Source organism: Bufo gargarizans, chromosome 8 (genome assembly GCF_014858855.1).
Source record: "Bufo gargarizans isolate SCDJY-AF-19 chromosome 8, ASM1485885v1, whole genome shotgun sequence".
NCBI lineage: Eukaryota > Metazoa > Chordata > Amphibia > Anura > Bufonidae > Bufo > Bufo gargarizans.
Window position 1 is genome coordinate 30,908,336 of NC_058087.1, and position 23,786 is coordinate 30,932,121.

At 47.2% G+C, this 23,786-nt stretch overlaps 2 protein-coding genes across 4 annotated transcripts in view; one reads left to right on the top strand and one right to left on the bottom strand.

Moving 5' to 3' along the window:
* Positions 1–342: 342 nt before the first annotated feature.
* LOC122945675 (mitochondrial chaperone BCS1) lies at positions 343–20,509 on the bottom strand. Its single transcript, XM_044304817.1, has 8 exons — positions 20,418–20,509; positions 10,719–11,087; positions 9,882–10,021; positions 5,958–6,152; positions 5,814–5,877; positions 5,194–5,363; positions 1,934–2,051; positions 343–794 (listed from the first exon to the last, which is right to left on the bottom strand). The coding sequence occupies exons 2-8, from the start codon at positions 11,036–11,038 to the stop codon at positions 542–544; spliced, it is 1,260 nt and encodes a 419-aa protein (XP_044160752.1). The 5' UTR covers positions 11,039–11,087; positions 20,418–20,509; the 3' UTR covers positions 343–541.
* Positions 20,510–20,616: 107 nt separating this feature from the next.
* ZNF142 (zinc finger protein 142) overlaps positions 20,617–23,786 on the top strand; it is a 29,322-nt gene continuing 26,152 nt past the window's right edge. The window contains exon 1 of one of the 3 annotated variants that reach the window (XM_044303633.1): positions 20,617–20,679. The gene's annotated coding sequence lies outside the window, so the exon portion shown is untranslated. Of the gene's footprint in view, positions 20,865–23,786 lie in introns of all 3 variants that reach the window. The other 2 variants (XM_044303632.1, XM_044303631.1) reach the window with 2 other exon arrangements.

Genomic DNA, 23,786 nt, shown 5'->3' on the forward strand with positions numbered 1-23,786 from the left:
CAGCCTCTGGTTGTGAGCATCAATGTTTCGGTTCATTCAACACGATGAGGAATCCAAGCACAAAGCTTATCAGGCTACTTTCTCACTGGCGTTTTGGGTTTCCCTTTGTGAGATCCGTTCAGGGCTCTCACACGCGGTCCAAAACGGATCAGTTTTGCCCTAATGCATTCTGAATGGATAAGAATCCGCTCAGAATGCATCAGTTTGCCTCCATTCCGCTCTGGAGGCTGCTTTCAGCGTTTTGGTGTCCGCCTGACGATGCAGAGGCAAATGGATCCACAATGTAAGTCAACGGGGACGGATCCATTTTCACTGACACAATATGGTGCAACTGAAAACGGATCCGTCCCCCATTTTGGCTATGTTAAAGATAATACAAATGGATCCGTTCTGAACGGTTGTATTATCGGTGCGGATCCGTCTGTGCAGATCCATGACGGATCTGTGAAAGTAGCCTTAGAGTGCGGCAGAACTCATATGGTTTTATGTCTTATTTACGTAAAACTAGACGGCCCCTTTAAAATATCGCTCTAGGGGTCTGTTATGCAGCCAGAGAGTGAATGTTCTTAATGGCTGCCTGAGGGTCGTTTTTGTGCATCATAAAATGACCCTGAACTTGGGCTGCACTGATCTTCTCAAAGGCATCGAGGGCCACGTCCGCAAACTCCTCTGCTGCAGAACCGGGCTGGTCCGGGTAAAACCTCTGAAACATCTGGGCGAGCTGCCCCCGGGTGCAGTGTCCTATGAACTGCTTGACATCAACGCGGCCGGGACGGATCAACGCGGGGTCCAACCTACAATTCCATACAGAGATGTAAGCATGGAGAGCTTCAGGTCTTACACTCCAGTCACATCTAAAGCTGCATTCAGAATTTCACTGGGTAGGGCCTCACATGCTCTAGCGGCCTGCTGCTTGTTTAGGGTCTTTACAGGTTTGCTGTAGAGGATATATAGTGTGTAAGGCATGGACGCTATCTCATGCGGAAAACAACTACAAATCCCAAAAGGCAATGCAGTCAAGTATTTGGGGGCTGATGGCTCACAAGCAGTGACAGAATTCTGAGTGCAGCTCTGGGAGTGACTACAGTATAAAGCATAATGTAGCATAATGCAAATAAATAAAATGTATTAAAAAATAAAATATAAGCAGCAAAGTGCAGAAATAGCCTAGTTCTTTTAACAGCTGAGGTTTTGTTACAATTGCATCCAGTGTAGACAGTCAGGTGGACACGTTGTAGCAAACTCCCAAGACAGGAGGGAGATTTGTGCTGCTGATCAGTTTAGCTCACAGAGGATTGTCTTCATGGGATACAATTGTAACAAACCCTCAGTTATGAGAATCATTTGGTCCATGCAGGTTTTCACCCTCTGGCTTTAATCAAGTATGTTTCCATTCAATGACAGCAAGAAGAAATCTCGATCATGGGTAACGGTATATTAGAAACATAGATAACTTTCATTATACAATGATTAAAGGGTTTTCCAAGATTTTACTACTGATGACCTTCCCAGGAGATAGGTCATCAGTATATGATCGGTGGGGGTGTGACACCCGGGACCCCCACCGATCAGCTGTCTGAGAAGGCACCGGCGTTCCTGTGAGCACCCCGCTCACTAAGCACCCCGCTCACACATTGTATAGCGGCTGTGCTTTGTATCGCACTCAGCTCCAGTCACTTCTATGGGCTGAGCTGATCCTAGGCCACGTGACCAATGAACGTGACTTCACTGGGAAAGCTGTGCGAAGGCCGCGACTCTTACAGGAGCGCCGGTGTCTTCTCAAACGGCTGATCGGAGGGGAGTCCCGGGTGTCAGACCCCCACCGATCAGATACTGATCACCTATCCAGAGTCTCAAAAAAACACAGTTAAGCTTCAGTCGCATACAACCAGAAATTGTTTTTTGAGAGCAGTCCGACACCTCTCTGTCCTACCTGTCAATGTGATTGGTTGTCATGAACACAATGCGAGCTTCAGTGGATGCGACGCCGTCCAGAGCGTTTAACAGCCCGCTGAAGGTTAAGCGGCCAAATCCTTGGTATGCGGTGGGATCTGCAAGGTGAAAGGGTGACCTTAGATCAGCTAGACGGGTTTGGTGGCTTTCCAAAGCGGTATCTTGCTTCACTGCGGTGTAACACTCTTATTTCAAGGGTTTCTGTCACTAGAATTTTCACTATTACGCTGGGTTCACACCTGAGCGTTTTACAGCACGTTCAAACGCGCTGTAAAACGCTCAACACATGAAAACCAATGCTTCCCTATGGCCCTGGTTCACACTTGAGCGTTTTACAGCCCTACGCTCAAAAAAGTTCTTGAGCTTCTTTGGGGCGTCTTGTCGCGCGTTCCCGTACATAGACTTTCGGGAACGCGTGACAATGGGCGTTCGCTTGTCTCTGTATGCGCGATTGCAAACGCCCGTACAATCGCGCATACAGAGCGCTCCTTTCAGAACGCTCAGGTGTGAACCCAGGGTTAAACTGGCTCAGATTAGCGATGTGCGGGGTCAGCTGTACCTAACTCTGCTATCCTAACTCTGCTATCCTAGTGATTATTCGTGCCCCCGTTACTGCAGAATTCTTACTTTTATTATATGCAAATTAGCCTCGAGGAGCGGGGGGGACAGACGTTGCTCCTAGAGGCTCTGTTCTCCCACCTCAATACACGCCCTCCAAGTCTTGATTGACAGGGCCAGGCAGCGCCGTTCAGTATTTGGCGCAGGCACAATGAGGAAGCTGGCAGCCAGCGAGCATCCTTCCCTCACCGCGCTTGCGCGAGATTTCCCCAGTGCACAGGAGGATGCAAACGCTGCCTGGCCCTGTCAATCAAGACTTGGAGGGCGAGTATTGAGGTGGGAGAACAGAGCCTCTAGGAGCAGGAGCAACGCCCCCTCCCCGCTCCTAGAGGCTAATTTGCATATAATAAAAGTAAGAATTCTGCAGTAACGGGGGGCATGAATAATTACAAGAATAGCAGAGTTAAGGCTACTTTCACACTAGCGTTCGATCGGATCCGTTCTGAACGGATCCGATCATAATAATGCAGGCGGAGGCTCCGTTCTGAACGGATCCGTCTGCATTATATTGGCATATAAAAGCTAAGTGTGAAAATAGCCTCGGACGGATCCGTCCAGACTTTCAATGTAAAGTCAATGGGGGACGGATCCGCTTGAAGATTGAGCCATATTGTGGCATCTTCAAACGGATCCATCCCCATTGACTTACATTGTAAGTCTGGACGGATCCGCGCGCCTCCGCACGGCCAGGCGGACACCCGAACGCTGCAAGCAGCGTTCAGCTGTCCGCCTGTCCGTGCGGAGGCGAGCGGAGCGGAGGCTGAACGCCGCCAGACTGATGCAGTCTGAGCGGATCCGCATCCATTCAGACTGCATCAGGGCTGGACGGAAGCGTTCGGGTCCGCTCGTGAGCCCCTTCAAACGGAGCTCACGAGCGGACACCCGAACGCTAGTGTGAAAGTAGCCTTAGGTGCAGCTGACATTAGCACGTCGCTAATGTCAGCCAGTGGGGCTTTTTCACACGACTGTGCTGTTTTTGGCGGTACGCAAATTGCCAATCTGCAAAAAATGGATGCCGCCCGTGTAACTTACACAATATTTGGAACTGAACAGGAGGCTCATTATAGAAACGCCTATTCTTGTCTGCAAAACGGACAAGAATAGGACAGGACTCCAAATTTGCTGGGCCACGGAACGGAGCAACGGATGCAGACAGCACACAGAGTGCTGTCCGCATCTTTTGCGGACCCACTGAAATCAATGGTTCCGTATACGGAACGCAGAAAACGGCCCGTATATGGTACGCAAAATACGTTCGTGTGAACGAGCCCTAATAGTGAAAATTCTAGTGACAGAAACCCTTTAACTAGGATATCAGATATTTTTGGAGATCTCTGGGGCTGAGCACGGTATATCACGTCTTCAACTCTACAGGTTCTCCTAAAACAATTACGAAACCTAAAAGGGGTTTCCTATGATTAATGTCAAAAATGAAAATCAGACATCATATAGGACATGATAATCTCTAATAATTTCTAACAAAGCTAGAACCAGCCCTGTACCTCACATGAATCCAGAGATCTCCCCATTCATTGCTCTTCTACAATTATATCAAGCTGACAACTCAAGTGTTCTCCACGCTCTCCCCAACACAGCTCAGGGGCGTGTCCACGCTCTCCCCAACACAGCTCAGGGGCGTGTCCACGCTCTCCCCAACACAGCTCAGGGGCGTGTCCACGCTCTCCCCAACACAGCTCAGGGGCGTGTCCACGCTCTCCCCAACACAGCTCAGGGGCGTGTCCACGCTCTCCCCAACACAGCTCAGGGGCGTGTCCACGCTCTCCCCAACACAGCTCAGGGGCGTGTCCACGCTCTCCCCAACACAGCTCAGGGGCGTGTCCACGCTCTCCCCAACACAGCTCAGGGGCGTGTCCACGCTCTCCCCAACACAGCTCAGGGGCGTGTCCACGCTCTCCCCAACACAGCTTAGGAGGCAGTTGAAAGATGAAACTAAGCATGTGCAGCCATCTCAGTGAGCAGGTCAAAGAAATAAGAAAAATGAATAAACAGCAGGTGGCGCTATAAAGATACATTTAATTAAATAAGGGTCCATTCACACATCCGCAAAATTGCGGAACGGGTGCGGACCCATTCATTTTCAATAAGGCCGCAAGATGCGGACAGCACACAATGTTCTGCCCGCATCCACACTTCCGTTCCGTGGCCCTGTCAAAAAATAGAACATGTCCTATTCTTGTCCGCAGACACGGACAAGAAAAGGCATTTCTATTATAGTGCCGGCCATGTGCGATCCGCAAAATGCGGACCACAAAACAGTTGCGAACGTGTGAATGGACCCCTAACCCCTAAATGTTTAATTACACGCAATTACAAAAGTATTCAGATCCAGGGGCTGGTTTGAAAACTGTAGAATATTTTTTGTGGGACAACCCATTTAACCCCTAGAGGACCAGGTTAATTTAGCGTTTTGGCTTTTCACTCCCCGCCTTCCCAGAGTTTTTTATTTTTCCATTCACATAGCCTTATGAGGGCTTATTTTTTGCAGGACACGTTGTACTTTCTAATGGCACCATTTACGATTTACCCAGTTGCTCGCTTCCATACATCATACTATGTGTGTACATAGTAAGGTCGTCAGAATAATATTTATATGACACTTACTCTCTTTGGCCAGGTCTCGACTCACAAAAGCAGCATCCACGTCCTCTAGGAGAATGATGCTCTGCTGCGGAGCGACGCTCAGGAGGTGATTGAGCCGGTCGTCGGAGAGGCTGTTGTCACTCAGGCTCATTAGACAGATGCTGTACTCCAGCTCTCCGGCCAGGGCTGTACTGAGAAAACACAGAGATGATGGAACCAGGGAGTAGTCAATGAGCTTTGTTACATTTTTGCTTTAAAATTGCTACCCCCTTGAGTCACCAAGTTCTTAAAGGGTTTGTTCAGTGATTTGTATTGAGATAGGTCATCAGTTAGTGATCGGCACCCCTGCCGATCAGCTGTTTGAAGATGAGGCGGCGCTCCATGCGAGTGCCGCTTCCTGTTCATTACACTGAACTTGCTCCTCAGGAGATGACGGACACCGTGAAGACCAAGAAGCGGCGCTCGCATGGTGCAGCACCTTCTCATCAAACAGCTGATCGGCGAGGGTGTCGCACCGATGAAGTACTGATGACCTATCCTGAGGATAGGTCATCAATATAAATCGCTGCACAGCCTAGTTAACATTGAAATGTCCCCCACATCTCTGGCTACAACGTACAGATAGTCACAGTGTTACTTACATGAAGCTACTCTTCCCACATCCAGGCGGCCCATATAGCAGGTATCCTCTTCTATACGGGATTCCTGGGAACAAAGCAGAATGATCACTGAGAAGTCCAAAGATGAAATACAATGACCGTCACCCCGACCGCACAGAACCTTGCCTCGGTCACTGTACCACTTGGGATTGTCGATAAATCCTTTCACATCCTGAACAATCTTATCTGAAATCCCTTCTTCTAGCACCACAGAGGTCAGGGGTCGCCTGCGTCTTGGAAAACCAAATGGTCGCCATTCAGCACCCAGAGCAGTGTACATGATCGTCTTCCCCTCTTGCTGACGCAGAGCAAGTTCTCGAGCTGTATTTAACAAAAAAATACAAAGAATCAAAATATTGCATATAGGATAGTAATATAGCTGTTATATTCTTGTACATAGGAGCAGTATTATAGTAGTTATATTCTTGTACATGGGAGGCAGTATTATAGTAGTTATATTCTTGTACATAGGAGCAGTATTATAGTAGTTATATTCTTGTACATGGGAGGCAGTATTATAGTAGTTATATTCTTGTACATGGGAGGCAGTATTATAGTAGTTATATTCTTGTACATAGGAGCAGTATTATAGTAGTTATATTCTTGTACATGGGAGGCAGTATTATAGTAGTTATATTCTTGTACATATGAGCAGTATTATAGTAGTTATATTCCTGTACATAGGAGGCAGTATTATAGTAGTTATATTCCTGTACATAGGAGGCAGTATTATAGTAGTTATATTCCTGTACATAGGAGGCAGTATTATAGTAGTTATATCCTTGTACATAGGAGCAGTATTATAGTAGTTATATTCTTGTACATAGGAGCAGTATTATAGTAGTTATATTCTTGTACATAGGAGCAGTATTATAGTAGTTACATTCTTGTACATAGGAGCAGTATTATAGTAGTTATATTCTTGTACATAGGAGCAGTATTATAGTAGTTATATTCTTGTACATAGGAGGCAGTATTATAGTAGTTATATTCCTGTACATAGGAGCAGTATTATAGTAGTTATATTCCTGTACATAGGAGGCAGTATTATAGTAGTTATATTCTTGTACATAGGAGCAGTATTATAGTAGTTATATCCTTGTACATAGGAGCAGTATTATAGTAGTTATATTCTTGTACATAGGAGCAGTATTATAGTAGTTATATTCTTGTACATAGGAGCAGTATTATAGTAGTTATATTCTTGTACATAGGAGCAGTATTATAGTAGTTATATTCTTGTACATAGGAGGCAGTATTATAGTAGTTATATTCCTGTACATAGGAGGCAGTATTATAGTAGTTACCGTATTTTTCGCTTTATAAGACGCACCTGATAAGACGCACCTAGGTTTTTGAGGAGGAAAATAAGGAAAAAATATTTTGAACCAAAAGGTGTGCTTTTGGTAGCTTTTGAACTAAAGGTGGTCTGGGGATGACGCACTGTTATGGGGATCTGTGGATGACGCACTGTTATGGGGGGATCTGTGGATGACGCACTGTTATGGGGGGATCTGTGGATGACGCACTGTTATGGGGGGATCTGTGGATGACGCACTGTTATGGGGGGATCTGTGGATGACGCACTGTTATGGGGGGATCTGTGGATGACGCACTGTTATGGGGGGATCTGTGGATGACGCACTGTTATGGGGGGATCTGTGGATGACGCACTGTTATGGGGGGATCTGTGGATGACGCACTGTTATGGGGGGATCTGTGGATGACGCACTGTTATGGGGGGATCTGTGGATGACGCACTGTTATGGGGGGATCTGTGGATGACGCACTGTTATGGGGGATCTGTGGATTACACTGAGGGGGGATCTGTGCATGACACTGAGGGGGGATCTGTGGATAACACTTATGTCATCCACAGATCCCCCTAAGTGTCATCTACAGATCCCCCATCAGATGCATCAGTGTGGAGAGAGGAGGCGGAGACACTCATGGCGGGGCCCGGTGCAGTGACTCTACTCTAATACACCGGGCCCCGCAACTGTTAAACATTCAATCTGATATATATCTAATAGTATATGCTCTGTACGGCTCTTAATGTAGTACCGTAAGTATAGCGCAGACCGGCATCTCCATCGGTCATGCGCCACCTGCCGCAGCTCCCTCCTCATGCGCCGCCTGCCCCAGCTCCCTCTGTCATGCGCCGCCTGCCCCAGCTCCCTCTGTCATGCGCCGCCTGCCCCAGCTCCCTCTGTCATGCGCCGCCTGCCCCAGCTCCCTCTGTCATGCGCCGCCTGCCCCAGCTCCCTCTGTCATGCTCCGCCTGCCCCCCTGTCAGGCCTCCGCTCTGTCATGCGCCGCCTGCCCCAGCTCCCTCTGTCATGCGCCGCCTGCCCCAGCTCCCTCTGTCATGCGCCGCCTGCCTGCTTATCTCACTTTATGAATGGACAGGCTGGGGCAGGCGGCGCATGACAGAGGGAGCTGGGGCAGGCGGCGCATGACAGAGGGAGCTGGGGCAGGCGGCGCATGACAGAGGGAGCTGGGGCAGGCGGCGCATGACAGAGGGAGCTGGGGCAGGCGGCGCATGACAGAGGGAGCTGGGGCAGGCGGCGCATGACAGAGGGAGCTGGGGCAGGCGGCGCATGACAGAGGGAGCTGGGGCAGGCGGCGCATGACAGAGGGAGCTGGAGCAGACGGCGCATGAGGAAGGAGGTGCGGCAAGCGGCGCATGACCGATGGAGATGCCGGTCTGCGCTATACTTACGGTACTACAGTAAGAGCCGTACAGAGCATATACTATTAGATATAGATCAGATTGAATGTTTAACAGTTGCGGGGCCCGGTGTATTAGAGTAGAGTCACTGCACCGGGCCCCGCCATGAGTGTCTCCGCCTCCTCCCTCCACACTGTCACTGATACTTCGCTGGCCGCGCTGTGCAGCATAGCGGCCAGCGAAGTATTCGCTTTATAAGACGCACGGCCATTTTCCCCCCACTTTTGGGGGGAAAAAAGTGCGTCTTATAAAGCGAAAAATACGGTATATTCCTGTACATAGAAGGCAGTATTATAGTAGTTATATTCCTGTACATAGGAGCAGTATTATAGTAGTTATATTCCTGCACATAGGAGGCAGTATTATAGTAGTTATATTCCTGTACATAGGAGGCAGTATTATAGTAGTTATATTCTTGTACATAGGAGCAGTATTATAGTAGCTATATTCTTGTACATAGGAAGCAGTATTATAGTAGTTATATTCCTGTACATAGGAGGCAGTATTATAGTAGTTATATTCTTGCACATAGGAGCAGTATTATAGTAGTTATATTCTTGTATATAGGAGGCAGTATTATAGTAGTTATATTCTTGTATATAGGAGGCAGTATTATAGTAGTTATATTCTTGTACATATGAGCAGTATTATAGTAGTTATATTCTTGTACATAGGAGGCAGTATTATAGTAGTTATATTCTTGTACATATGAGGCAGTATTATAGTAGTTATATTCTTGTACATATGAGGCAGTATTATAGTAGTTATATTCTTGTACATAGGAGGTAGTATTATAGTAGTTATAGTCTTGTACATAGGAGCAGTATTATAGTAGTTATATTCTTGTACATAGGAGCAGTATTATAGTAGTTATATTCTTGTACATATGAGCAGTATTATAGTAGTTATATTCTTGTATATAGGAGGCAGTATTATAGTAGTTATATTCTTGTACATAGGAGCAGTATTATAGTAGTTATATTCTTGTACATAGGAGCAGTATTATAGTAGGTATATTCTTGTACATAGGAGCAGTATTATAGTAGGTATATTCTTGTACATAGGAGCAGTATTATAGTAGTTATATTCTTGTACATAGGAGGCAGTATTATAGTAGTTATATTCTTGTACATAGGAGCAGTATTATAGTAGTTATATTCTTGTACATAGGAGCAGTATTATAGTAGTTATATTCTTGTACATAGGAACAGTATTATAGTAGATATATTCTTGTACATAAGAGCAGTATTATAGTAGTTATATTCTTGTACATAGAGGCACAATTATAGACATATTATACTAGACGCTCTTGGTTATACCTTCTTGCAAAATGTTGAAGAAAATGTCACGATTTGTCCCAATTGCAGTGAAAGTGACAGACTCCCAGGGGGTTCCAGTGTGTAGGTCAATCATCTGTTTCTCACGATTTCTCTCTATGCGAATCCACTTGTTTCGATACCTTGAGAAAAAAAAAAGATAAGGTTTAATACATCACATGGACATGTGAGAAAAATCCTGTGTGTAAAGATTAAGGTGACAGATTGATCATTTATCCCTAATATAAAAAAGTAAACATACATATAAGTCCCTGAATCTTCCTCTTCTGCCAAGTTGCAAAAAAAGTGAATTGAACAGCAAGCAGGAATACAATCAGTATTAGGCCTCATGCACAAGACCGTATGTATTTTGCGGAACTGAACAGTTGGCCCCTAATAGAACAGTCCTATCCTTGTCCGTAATGCGGACAATAATAGAACATGTTCTATTTTTATGCAGAACAGAAATACGGACATACGGAAACGGAATGCACATGGAGTTCCTTCCGTTTTTGTTTTTTTTGAGGACCCACTGAAATGAATGGTTCCGTATACAGTCCGCAAAAAAACGGAAACGGACACGGAATGAAAATACGTTTGTGTGAATGAGGCCTTGGACAGATTAGATTGGCCTCCTGGGTTCTCACCCATAAAGCAGATCCATCCATCAGGTGGCTGGAAAAGCTGGGTGGCAATCCGTCAACATGGGTCAAGATGGGCATATTGTTCACCTCCAACTGAGGGACATCTGAACACAACTTTTTACACATCCTCTTAATTTTAGGCGGAAATGAAATCCTAAGAGATGAGTCGGGGGGGTGGGGGGGGGGGGACACTTACCAAATAAAGTGATTTCCAGGACTAGGCACAAAGTCAAACTTCGTGCTGATCCGGCCGCTCTCGTGCTGCAGATACGACGTCTCTACGCTCAGATGCTGAGTACGTTTGGCGTGATGGGAGATCCAGCTGAGCAGCCATTGGTAGCTCTTGTCTTTACTAGGGACCTCCAGCGTAATCATGTAATGTCTTCTGAAGGCCACCATTCCTAGCTGGGCACTCTTACGGGCCAATGCCAAGGCTGTGCCCACACCAACCAGACCGAATCCTGCCCCAAAGTAAGGGTTGTCCTTCAGGGCCGTCAGGAAGTCCGAAAACGGCATTTTGACAGGTGTTGGAATTCACTGGGGTGGTTATCTCCTCTGAGACATTCTGTCAGGAGAGAGGGAGAGCCTGGTCAGTGTCAGGGTGGCAGAAATACAACTAAATGCATAACAGTTATTTTCTGTTCCCCCCGCAGGTTCTGTATGTTGCTAAGACTCCAGTGCCATTGGGTCCATCGTAGAATACCGCCATATGATCGTGTCACCCAATCACTGTAGAGCGCAGTGATACGAGGCAGCGATTGGATGATGTCATCATTGAGCCAAAGATAAAGTGCAGCTGGAAATAAATGATATATATATTTTCAATTTATTGAAATGCTGCACCATACGCCCGGGCCGCTCACACACAATATACTTACCTTGCTCCCTGGCACCTGCACGGCCACAACTGCTTCTCCCCGTGTGGGGGGGGGGGGTAAAGGCGGCGATGGGGACGAGTCTCCCTAGCGTCACCCGCGATGCTACAGAGGCTTGTCCCCGTCGCTGGCTGCACCCCCTTCCCCCAACACCGGATGTTTTCATCCGCACACGGAGAGAAGCAGCGGCGGCCATGCAGAGACCAGGAGCGACGAGGGTGCCATAGAGTAAGGTAAGTATATTGTGTGTGAGGGGCCAGGGCGAATGGTGCAGCATTTTAGGGGCTGGATAACCCCTTTAAACTTCCAGAAAACCCCATTAAAGGGAACCTGTCATTAGATTTTATTACAAGACACGGAGGCTCATATTTGCTTAACTCTTTCTTTACTGAAATATAGCAGCAAAGACAATTGAAGAAAAAAACCATAAGAATATCCATGGTAACAGCTCCACCCCTTCTACCCCTATATAAGGGACATCACTGGCTGGACACTTCCTCTTTCTTTGCTGCTCCAGCTCAGATAAGTGGTCTAAAATTTATTTCATGATATTTGTCTTATTGATTTCTCCTTTTTAGTTTCTGAGGGGTACCCCTTTGGGAGATTGTGTTTGGATTATATCCATTACCCCAGTTCCTTTGGGAACAGGGGTCCTAGTGCTATCTTCAGGGCCATTTCCTTATTGTGGACCCTGTCGGTCTGTCTCGCCTTGTAGGGGTTAATTGTACCGCTTGCGGTCCCCTCCGTTTCACCCCTGTGGCACCGGGTCGGTCTCCGGCTGTTCGGTGCCGTTTTTTCCTTAGCCCTTAGTCATATTTCGGCCATTTTAATTTCCATTGTTCCCTCTCCTTACCTGTGCCTTCCCGCGCTGTTTTCCCGGGCTTCGGCGTCTCAGATCTCGTCGGACGGGATTCTCAGGCGCCATCTTTGATTTTTTCCCCTCAGACGCCGAGATCTCGCGTTTCTGGGCGAGATTCTCGGGCGCCATCTTTCTCCTCCCTGTCTTCTCATTGGTCTCTCTCTGGCAAGGGGAGGAGTCTTACCCCTGCGCTCCTCGTCGGCTCACTGTATTGCAGTGCGCTGTCCGCATCGCTCGTCGGTTCCTGCTCTCTGTGCCAGCGTTTTCTCTTATTATTCTATCTGGTGGGGTGACCTACTCCTCAGGTATATATTGCATAATGTCTATGGTCCCTGTGTCCCCGGCCAGCTCTGTACAGGTGAGACGAACCAGTCAGGTTTCACCTTCCCCCCCTCATAGGGTTAATGATGCCCCTGTTCATGAATTGCAGGCTGCTAATCTCCAGCAGTCTATTTCAGATGCAATAGTTGCTGCTATGGGGACAGTTTCAGAGTCCTTATCACACACTATATCCCAGGCCCTAAGGGCTCAAACTAACCCCGTTATGCCCCCTCCTGCCTCCAGAACAAATGTGAATGTGGGTTCTGGCCCATCCAATGAATGCGCAGTTAAATCGCGCAAAAGAGCTAATTCACGCCCGGCAGAAAGGGCACGTGCATGGAAGACCGCCCGGTCCTTACCGGAGCAGGTATCTGATTCGGACGCAGAGTCCGTTGAGGAGGCATATGATGATTACCCCCTTTACTCTGGGGATGATAATTTACATGATGTGGCAGTGGATCCTGCTATTGAGGAGGACCCGTCTAAATCAGCGGGGACCGATACAGACCCTTTAGAGTCCGGCAAGGACATTATTCTGGATCCCATGGGCGATCCCCTATTTAATCCGGACCAGTTACACCATCCTAGGTCCTCAGAATGGCTTCCCGCCACTCATGTGGCGCAATACTTGGAAGCAAGGATTCGTACTCCCCTCTCCAAGGAAGCTCGCAGTAAGCTTCGGGCGGAGTGCCCACGTCCCCTGATCCCCCACAAAATTTGTGAGACACCTAGTGTGGACCCAAAAGTGGTGCAATTTCTAGCCAAAACGGGGTTCAACCCGCGTAAAGGCCTGTCAGGATAAATTACTGGATATGACAGGTCCGCTGGCCAAAATTTTTGACCTAGCCGAATCTGCTAAGGCAGCGGGCACCCAGGTAGATCCTGAGGATCTGAGCGGTTGGGCCCAAAGAGCAATTTGCCTAGCTGGCAATGTTAATACTTCAATAGCCATTGAAAGAAGAAAGGCCATTTTAATGAAAATCGAGCCTAAATTGGCAAATTTATCCCTGACTGAATCCGGGAAAGAGGCGCAAGGCCTATTGTTTGGGGACCCCTTCATAAAAGAGTTGGGGAAGTATGTTGGCGCCTTTACGGCCCTTGATAAAGCGCAGAGCTCCATGCGCCGCGTCTTTCAGGCGCGTTTTTCCTCCAGGGCCGGCAATCCTAGGGGCCGATTGTCCGGCCGCTCCAACTTTCAGCCTAAAGGCACGGGCCGTGGCTCCTATACTTATCGACAGTCGCTGCAGGACTCCAGGTACCAACCCACCTTCTTTCCGTCCCGCGGAGGTCCTTCCCGTTCCAGAGGTTTCCGTGGCACTCCGGGCTCAAGGCGCCCATATGGTAAGTCCTCCTTGTGTGCCACCCCTGAGTTCCCAGCAGGTTGGGGGAAGACTCCGTCACTTTTTCCATGTGTGGTCAGGAATCACCTCAGACCAGTGGGTCCTGTCTACGGTCCGGGGTTTTACCATCGAGCTAGTATCCACCCCTCAGGGCCTTCCCGCTGTTTGGGGGGGTCCGACCTCGGACCAGTCGCTCCTGGATTCAGAACTGTCATCCCTTCTATTCAAAGGGGCCATAGAATTGTCTCCCCATCCCTTCTCAGGGGTTTTGAGCAGTATCTTCCTGGTACAAAAGAAAGGCGGCCAGTTTCGGCCGGTCATAAATCTCAAACATCTCAATGTCTTCGTTCGCTACAGGCATTTCAAGATGGAGGGCATCCATCTGCTCCGGGATATGCTTTTGCCGGGAGACTGGTTTGTCAAACTGGATCTGAAGGATGCGTATTTAACGGTCCCAGTAGCTCCTCCATCTCGAGATCTCCTGCAATTCTTATGGAACGGACAAACTTGGCGGTTTACGTGCCTCCCGTTTGGCCTGTCATCCGCCCCGTGGTGCTTTACGAAGATCATGAAGCCGGTAGTGGCTTGGCTCAGGGCGAGAGGGGTGCGTCTAATTATTTATTTGGACGACATCCTGATCATGGCCCAGAAGCCTTCCCTTCTATTGTATCATTTAGAGATGGCCAAGTCCCTGCTTCAGGGGCTGGGTTTTGTTCTCAACTTAGAAGAATCATGTCTGGTCCCGGACACCTCGGTGGAGTTTCTCGGTTTCTCCGTGAACTCTTTGGATCAGTCCCTCAGTCTCCCCTTAGCCAAGGTCAAATCAATACGCAAGGAGATTCGGCATGCTCTCTTGCTTCCTCAGTTATCTCTCCGTCACCTTGCTCGACTGATCGGTCTCCTCACTTCCTCCATTCAGGCGATATTCCCTGCCCCTCTTCATTATCGGGCTCTACAGAGGCTGAAGATTGCTCACCTTCGGGCAGGGGCCTCTTATTCAGACACTCTTGTCTTGGACACGGAGACCAGGGACGAATTGACGTGGTGGATACACAACTTGTCGGTATGGAATGGTCGAGCGATATTCGGTCCTCTTCCAGATCTGGTCATCGAGTCAGATGCCAGTCTGAGGGGGTGGGGAGCACACTGTCAGGGAGTATCCACAGGTGGAGCATGGTCTCCAGAGGAGACTCATCTTCACATCAATGCCCTCGAACTCTTAGCGGGTTCTTTCGCGATCCGCAGCTTTGCCCAGGGGTCCGTACGGGCGTGTATTCGCCTTCGTATGGACAACGTCTCTGCGGTCCGTTATGTGAATTGCCTGGGGGGAACACGGTCCAGGGTTTTGGCCTATCTGGCCAAAGATTTTTGGGAGTTTTGTCTTTCCAGGGGAATTTCGGTGGTGGCGGAGTACATTCCTGGACTCCACAACACATTGGCCGACTGGAGTTCTCGTTGCATTTCGGACTCCAGCGACTGGAGGTTGGATCCGGGGGTCTTCCGAGATATTGTGTCTCTTTGGGGCCCATGTTGCATCGATCTGTTTGCGTCTCGCCTGAACACGCAACTGCCCAGGTACTTCAGTTGGCGTCCGGATCCTCAGGCAGAGGCCGTGGATGCTTTCCTCCAGAACTGGGGGGGTCCGCTCCATTATGCCTTTCCTCCGTTCGCTCTCATCCCTCGGGTACTCGCCCAGGTCCGTCGCCAGATGGCTCAGTTGGTCCTTGTGGTTCCCTTCTGGCAAACACAATCGTGGTTTCCTCAGTTGCTGCATCTTCTTGCGGAGGAGCCTCGACTCCTACCGTCGTTTCCACAGCTTTTGCTCGACCCTTTTGGTCGCCTTCACCCTCTTCTGCTAGACGGCTCTCTACAGCTTCTAGCTTGCCGGGTTTCAGGGGGCCCTGGGATTCCTCTGAGTTTTCCACAGCAACCAGACAACTGTTGGAGTCGGCTTGGGCTCCAGGCACTAGGCGAGCCTACCAGGCGGCTTGGGACGTCTGGGTTCGTTGGTGCGATCCACGGGACTTGGATCCCGTTCACGCCCCTGTAGTCGCGGTTCTTCAGTTCCTCACTTCTCTCTTTGAGGCGGGTAAAGCTTACCGTACCCTGAACGTCTACCGCTCGGCGATTTCTGCTAGACATTCCGGTTTTGATGGTTGCCCCGCTGGTCAGCACCCGTTGATCTGTCGTCTGTTGCGGGGGTCTCGATTGTCGCGTCCTCCTAGGCCGCGTTTTTCTACCACTTGGGACGTGGCGACGGTTCTCCGGTTTCTGGAGGGTTGGCCCGTCAATTCATTGCTGTCTCTTCGGCAGTTATCTGCCAAGTTGGTGACCCTTCTTTGTTTAGTATCTTGTAAGCGCGTCTCGGACGTACGAGCTTTAGATATTGACGCACGATATTTTACGCCTCATGGGGTACTGTTCAATATATCCCGTCGCACTAAGACGGGTATCAAGTCGGTTACTTACCCGTCTTTTCCTTCTTCTCTGCAGCTGTGCCCCGTGGCTTGTTTGCGGGAGTACGAGTCTCGCACCGTAGCTTTTCGCTCTCGGGATGCCCCGCAGTTGTTCATCTCTTTTCGTCGCCCTTTTTCCCCGGTTACCAGTGTTACGCTTTCCCGTTGGGTTAAGTGGATCCTTTCCCTCTCTGGTGTTGATACTTCCATTTTCACCGCGCATTCGGTGCGGGGAGCAGCGGCTACTTCTTTGTCGGTGGCTGGTGCCCGTTTGGAGGATGTCATGCGGTTGGCAGATTGGTCCCGAGTCTCTACCTTTCGGGAATTTTATTTCAGGCCAGATCCTCACGTGTTTGCTTCAGTTATTGCCCAGCTTTAAACTTGCAAATATGAGCCTCCGTGTCTTGTAATAAAATTAGAGATTTTCCTAAGTCATGACGTAAAGTCATGATTTTATTAAAGACACGGAGGCGAGTATTTCCCGCCCATTGCTGTTTCACCCTCCCTGCTGGGTTTTTAGAGTCTTTATACTGTTCCATATTATTTATCTGTCTGTTACGGCATGTGAAGTACTTGGGCTGTTGTGCTTGTTCGGAAGCCATGCAGTTGGGTGAGTTGCTGCCATGATGTTTGTTTTTCTTCCCTCCAGGTTGATGCACTTTGATCATCCATCGTCTGATGTTCACCTTCCAGAGGTTCTGTTTGACTGTTCTACGGCTGCTGTTCCGGTTGTTGCTGTCCGTTCCAGAGTCCAGTTTTCGCCGTTGAAGACTGCAAAGAAAGAGGAAGTGTCCAGCCAGTGATGTCCCTTATATAGGGGTAGAAGGGGTGGAGCTGTTACCATGGATATTCTTATGGTTTTTTTCTTCAATTGTCTTTGCTGCTATATTTCAGTAAAGAAAGAGTTAAGCAAATACTCGCCTCCGTGTCTTTAATAAAATCATGACTTTACGTCATGACTTAGGAAAATCTCTAATTCTTTTCTATGTAAGGCTACTTTCACATCTGCCGCATGTATTCCAGTAGAGAACAGCCTGACGGAATTCTCCGGATCCGGCAATGCTGGAAGCAACTGGTATACTTAATGAGGGCGGTGAGTAGAACGTAATCCGGCGGAGATCTGGCCGCATTCTAGAAAAAATAAAAAATATTACAAATCAGCCAGGCACAAACCACTGCACTCTGCGGCTTGTGTACGGCCAATTCCTGGCATAGTCTGCCAGAAATGGCATCCGGACCGCAGATGTGAAAGTAGCCTAACTGACGACATGCCTCAGCTGCTCACCTCGGACGTCTTCCATTCCTCGTCTTCAGAGGCGTTTTGTAAAAATCACATCTTAAAAAAGTTGCTGACTTGATCGAAATGCCTTAACCGAAGTCAAGGGGGCATCTCCTTCCAAAGGCCGAGCCATGGAATCGCACAGCTCCAGCTCTGACTGGCATCCCACTTGCTTGACCGAGGCATCACGAGCGCCTCTGAAATGTCACGCATGTGCGGCAGCTCCTAATGCCCCTCGCTTGTCCTGGCAGCTCTGCTTCAAAAACTCACAGCGCATGCGCCAGAACCGGCGGGTAGCCTCACAGGGCGGGTGAAGGAGACACAGCAGCATCGTGGGCAAGAGAACGGATTCCTTAAAGGGAACCTGTCACTGGGATTTTGTGTATAGAGCTGAGGACATGGGTTGCTAGATCGCCGCTAGCACATCCGCAATACCCAGTCCCTATAGCTCTGTGTGCTTTTATTGTGTAGAAAAACTGCTTTGATAGATATGCAAATTAACCTGAGATGAGTCCTGTATGTGAGATGAGTCAGGGACAGGACTCATCTCAGGGTAATTTGCATATCTATCAAATCTTTTTTTTTTACACAATAAAAGCACACAGAGCTATGGGGACTGGGTATTGTGGATGTGCTAGCGGCCATCTAGCAACCCATGTCCTCAGCTCTATGGCCAAAATCCCGGTGACAGGTTCCCTTTAAAGCCATCAGCCAGTCTAAGAGCATGTTCACACGACTGATCGTGAAAATCCACCTACAAAATTCAGCGCCTTTTTTTCAATGAGGTTTTTCTGCACAATATTATTAACCGATGAGTGTTCAACACAAAACTGCATTTTTAGCTTGTGCTTTCCGGCGTGGACCTGCGCAAAAAGATGCGCGTTAACTGCACAAAAACAAGCCGACACATGTGGAGAGGTTTTCTTTTTGATGCTTCCAAATCATTTCAATGGGAGATTCAGCGCAGATTCTGCCCCAAGATGGGATTTGCTGCTTCTGCTGCGTCCCACTGCAATGAATGGGAGGCTGTTTTCGAGGCACTTTTTTGGAGCTGATTTTGAGGCAGAAATGTGCAGCTTAAAAAACCTCAGTCTGAATGGGCCTGAAGTATAACACTAAGGGCTCGTTCACACGACTGTATGGTTTTTTCAGCGTTTTGCGGGCCGTTTTTAACGGATCCGTTTTTTGTTTCCATAGTGTTTCCCGTTCCATTCCTTTTTTCCGTATGGCATATACAGTATAGAGTAATTACATAGAAAAAATTGGGCGGGTACGGAAGACATACGGTGTACATTCCGTATGTGTTCCGTATATTTTGCGGACCCATTGACTTGAATGGAGCCACGGAACGTGATTTGCGGGCAATAATAGGACATGTTCTATCCTTGAACGGAAAAAACTTAAACGAAATGCATACGGAGTACATTCCAGTTTTTTTGGCGGAACCATTGAAATGAATAGTTCTGTATACGGACTACATACGTAACGCAAAAAAAGGCTTGTATACGTAACGCTAAAAAGTTGGTGTGAACGAGCCCTAAGGCCTCTTTCACACAACAGGTTTTTTTTTTTTCGTTTACGGGCCGTTTTTTCTGGTCCGTATACGGAACCATTCATTTCAATGGTTCCGTAAAAAAAGTGGAATGTGTTCCGTATACATTCCGTTTCCATATTTACTGTTCCGTTAAAAGATAGATCATGTCCTATTATCGCCCGCAAATCACGTTCCGTGGCTCCATTCAAGTCAATGGGTCTGCAAAAAAACGGAACACATATGGAAATGCATCCGTATAGGTCTTCCATATCTGTTCAGTTTTTGCGGAACTATTAAAAATGTTATGCCCAGCCCAATTTTTTCTATGTAATTACTGTATACTGTATATGCCATACGGAAAAACAGAACATGAACGGAGACAAAAAACGGATCAGTAAAAAACGGCCCGCGAAACACTGAAAAAGCCATACGGTCGTGTGAACGAGCCCTAATTTGGGCTCATAGCAGGGTGCGCGTCAAGACAAGCTAGGGGCATTAAGGGATAACTCGTATCCACAAGATTTTAGAGGCGCTGGCGATGACGTGGATGAGCCAAAGGGTTGTCAGGGATGGAGGTGACTCCATGGCTCTGTAATTGCAAGGAGCCGCCCCAGCGACTCCAGGGTAGACATTTCGGTCTAGTTGGAAGCTTTTCCAAAATGTGAATTTAAGACTTTATACTAAAATAAAGTAATGGAAACCGTCTGAGGTGAGCAGCGAGGTCATGAAACGAGGCACACGGGCAAAGTCTGATGACAGGTTCACTTTAAAAAGTTGCTGCATTGACCGGATCATCTAGAAAATAGAAACAATAATGTAAACAATAGAAATAATGAATATTTTACAATAATGAGAAGACAATAAAAGGAACTGTCCATGAATGTGCAATGCAATCTGCAGGTTATAGAGCAGGAGGAGCTGAGCAGATTATATAATTCTGCATGCAGGGAGGGTTGTCAATCACTGATAGGACCGCCCCCATGACTCCTAAGCCCAGACTTAGGAGGATTTTTCTAGAAAAAAAATACTAATTATGCATTATCTTTTCTCAAAAAAACTCTCCATCATCTGCTCAGCTCCTTCAGATTGCGCTGCATTTACTGCTGACAGGTTCCATTTAAACAGCACATAAAATGACTGCACACCCTCCCATCTGTTATATCAGTATGTATATCTATATACACTAGGTACAGTATGGATACAGAATATCGCACACATGACGCAGAATAACCTGTTTCAGGATCACAGGAAGCCTCCACTGGCTCCAGAGGTCACAGCTTTTCCTCTGCTCTACATTCTATCAAGCATGTGCGCGCCACTTCCTGCTTTGTGCGTTCCACGCCTCATTTAGCTTTATCGTCTGCGTTCCAGGCCTCTCTGAAAGCTAGGAGACGCTTGTCAGAAGGTATTAGCTACTTCCTTTGCGTTCCACTGAGGTTTTCCGGTTGCGTTCCAAAATCTTTGTCTCCTCCGGTTACAGAGCTCCGCCGGAGGTATGGTTTACCGAGTATAAGCAGACAGTGTTCTGAGGAGGTATTGGACCGTACCCTCAACCAGAACTGGAATTACAGAAACCCCGAGGCTTAGAGCGGAGATGTCCACAGGCCTGAAAATACCGGGTGCTGATGGTTACCCAGGTAACAGGGTCTGGGGGCACAATTGACCATACAGGATGGTGGTGAGCAGTGACGTCAAGAAGCTATTATATAATACTGCACAGTGACAGCTGTAATGTGAGGGAATAACAGTGATATCTGGTTACATCCTGGGGCAGTATTATAGTAGTTATATTCTTGTACATAGGAGCAGTATTATAGCAGTTATATTCTTGTACATAGGAGGCAGTATTATAGCAGTTATATTCTTGTACATAGGAGCAGTATTATAGTAGTTATATTCTTGTACATAGGAGGCAGTATTATAGTAGTTATATTCTTGTACATAGGAGCAGTATTATAGTAGTTATATTCTTGTACATAGGGGCAGTATTATAGCAGTTATATTCTTGTACATAGGAGGCAGTATTATAGTAGTTATATTCTTGTACATAGGAGGCAGTATTATAGTAGTTATATTCTTGTACATAGGAGGCAGTATTATAGTAGTTATATTCTTGTACATAGGAGGCAGTATTATAGTAGTTATATTCTTGTACATAGGAGGCAGTATTATAGTAGTTATATTCTTGTACATAGGAGCAGTATTATAGTAGTTATATTCTTGTACATAGGAGCAGTATTATAGTAGTTATATTCTTTGTCAAATTTCTTTTTATTGAGCAATAACAAAAACGGGTGGAGGGATCCGCCCCCTCACCACCTCTGCACATACAAGGCAGCAGCAACTCACATGAATGCATATACAAAGCAGATGAATGCAACATATACATGTGAACACATGACAATGTACACTGAGTATATCATCTGGAAGTTTACAGTTCTGGTGAAAACCCGCAAATCTTTGTAAAGCTATATTATACATTGTAAGATACCACCTAGTGCTATCAAATGAAGGACTGACTGTGCAAAAGGCGCAGAAAAAACTTTATTCAATAGATATCTGCTAAGTGTAGGTTGTGCAGATCATATCCGTCCCTATGTCAGCTAACTAAGAACAACCTTAGGCAGGTCTAAACCCAAACTAGGATAGGGAAGGAGGGGGGGGGGGGGGGGAAACGGGGTGTGCAGGCCCCAAATGAGGCCCTCCTGTACACGCATAATAATGACGCTTCTCGTTCAAGTATTCCGATCTAAACCTTGTACTAGCAGGCGTAATCGATGTCGATTGGCATAGCGGTGAGACCACAGGGGAACACAGGTTATGTCAGGTTATGTCAGGTTAACTTGCCCCACTAATGCTCGGTGAGTCTGTGCCACCCACTCTATTGTTACGAAATGACAACCATGGTCCCCAAACTTTCAGAAACTTCTCGTGTTGTCTGGCCTCCCACCCCGCCAGCTCCTCCAATCTGCATAGCTGATCTACTTTCTGCTCCCAATGTGAGAGTGTCGGTGAGTCTTCGCTGAGCCATCTCTGTGGTATGAGTAGCCTTGCTGCCTGTATCAAATGCGTTGCTAAGCTCCTTTTGGAAGGTGTGAAGGTCGGCGTGGGGAGCCAGAGAAGCACCAGTTCAGGCGATAGCTGCACACAAGCATTCAGTACCTTATTTATCATAGCCGCTACCCCGTCCCAATACTGGCGGAGCTTTGGACAGGACCAGAATATGTGTGTTTGTGTCCCCGACGCCTCCTTACACCTCCAGCACGTGTCAGACTGACTAAGACCTTTCACAAACAATTGTTTGGGGGTCTGATACCACTGGGTCATCACTTTGTATGAGTGCTCTTGCACTTTCACACACCTTGAGAACCCGTGAGAATGAGCATGTATGCGTAGTATGTCTGTTTCCGAAAATTCTAAGTTGAGCTCAGATGCCCAGGTTTTCAGATACTGTGGGACTCCCATAGAAGGCTGGATATTAAGAGCCAGATATAGCTTAGATATTATTTTACTAGGGGGGGATTTTAAGTGTAGCAACTTCTCAAGCCACGTTGTTTCCGGAGTGGGCACTCTAGAAGCTAATAATGGTTTGCTGACCGAGTTATATTCTATGGTATCCAGGAAGTTGCTAGAATATAAAGTGTGGTTTAGGGGGTGATGAGCAGGGAGAGCACCTGATGCCCCATCTAAGAACTCTGTGACAGTGTAGTTGCGTAGTTTATTCCACACAGGTGATACAGTGTCAGCAGAGGGCCTCACAATAAATGGAGCAAGGTCGGCCGGCATCAGCGGTGAGAGAGTATGCAACAAGCCTTTGTCCTTGTTCAGTTGTTTGATAACGGCCGCTGTGCCTTTAAGCAGCACATGTGAGTGAAGTGAGGATGAGTTCAGACCCCATAACCCCGCTCTCTGCTTTTTGTCGAGCTGGGCTATCTCAAGCTCCTTACCCAGGATATGAGACCAGGGGGCGTGGAGGTGTAGCCACCTCTTCAGGTGGATGGCCTTATAGTATAGCTGAGCGTCAGGTAGTGCCATACCTCCCTGATCCCTTCTCAGAATCAGCGTGCGATGTGCCAGTCTCGCCCCCCTCCCCCCCCAAAGAAAGGTGCTGAAGAGCCTTCTAATTTGTATAGTAGTTATATTCTTGTACATAGGGGCAGTATTATAGTAGTTATATTCTTGTACATAGGGGCAGTATTATAGTAGTTATATTCTTGTACATAGGGGCAGTATTATAGTAGTTATATTCTTGTACATAGGGGCTGTATTATAGTAGTTATATTCTTGTACATAGGCACAGTATTATAGTAGTTATATTCTTGTACATAGGAGCAGTATTATAGCAGTTATATTCTTGTACATAGGAGCAGTATTATAGTAGTTATATTCTTGTATATAGGGGCAGTATTATAGTAGTTATATTCTTGTACATAGGAGCAGTATTATAGTAGTTATATTCTTGTACATAGGGGCAGTATTATAGTAGTTATATTCTTGTACATAGGAGCAGTATTATAGTAGTTATATTCTTGTACATAGGAGCAGTATTATAGTAGTTATATTCTTGTACATAGGAGCAGTATTATAGTAGTTATATTCT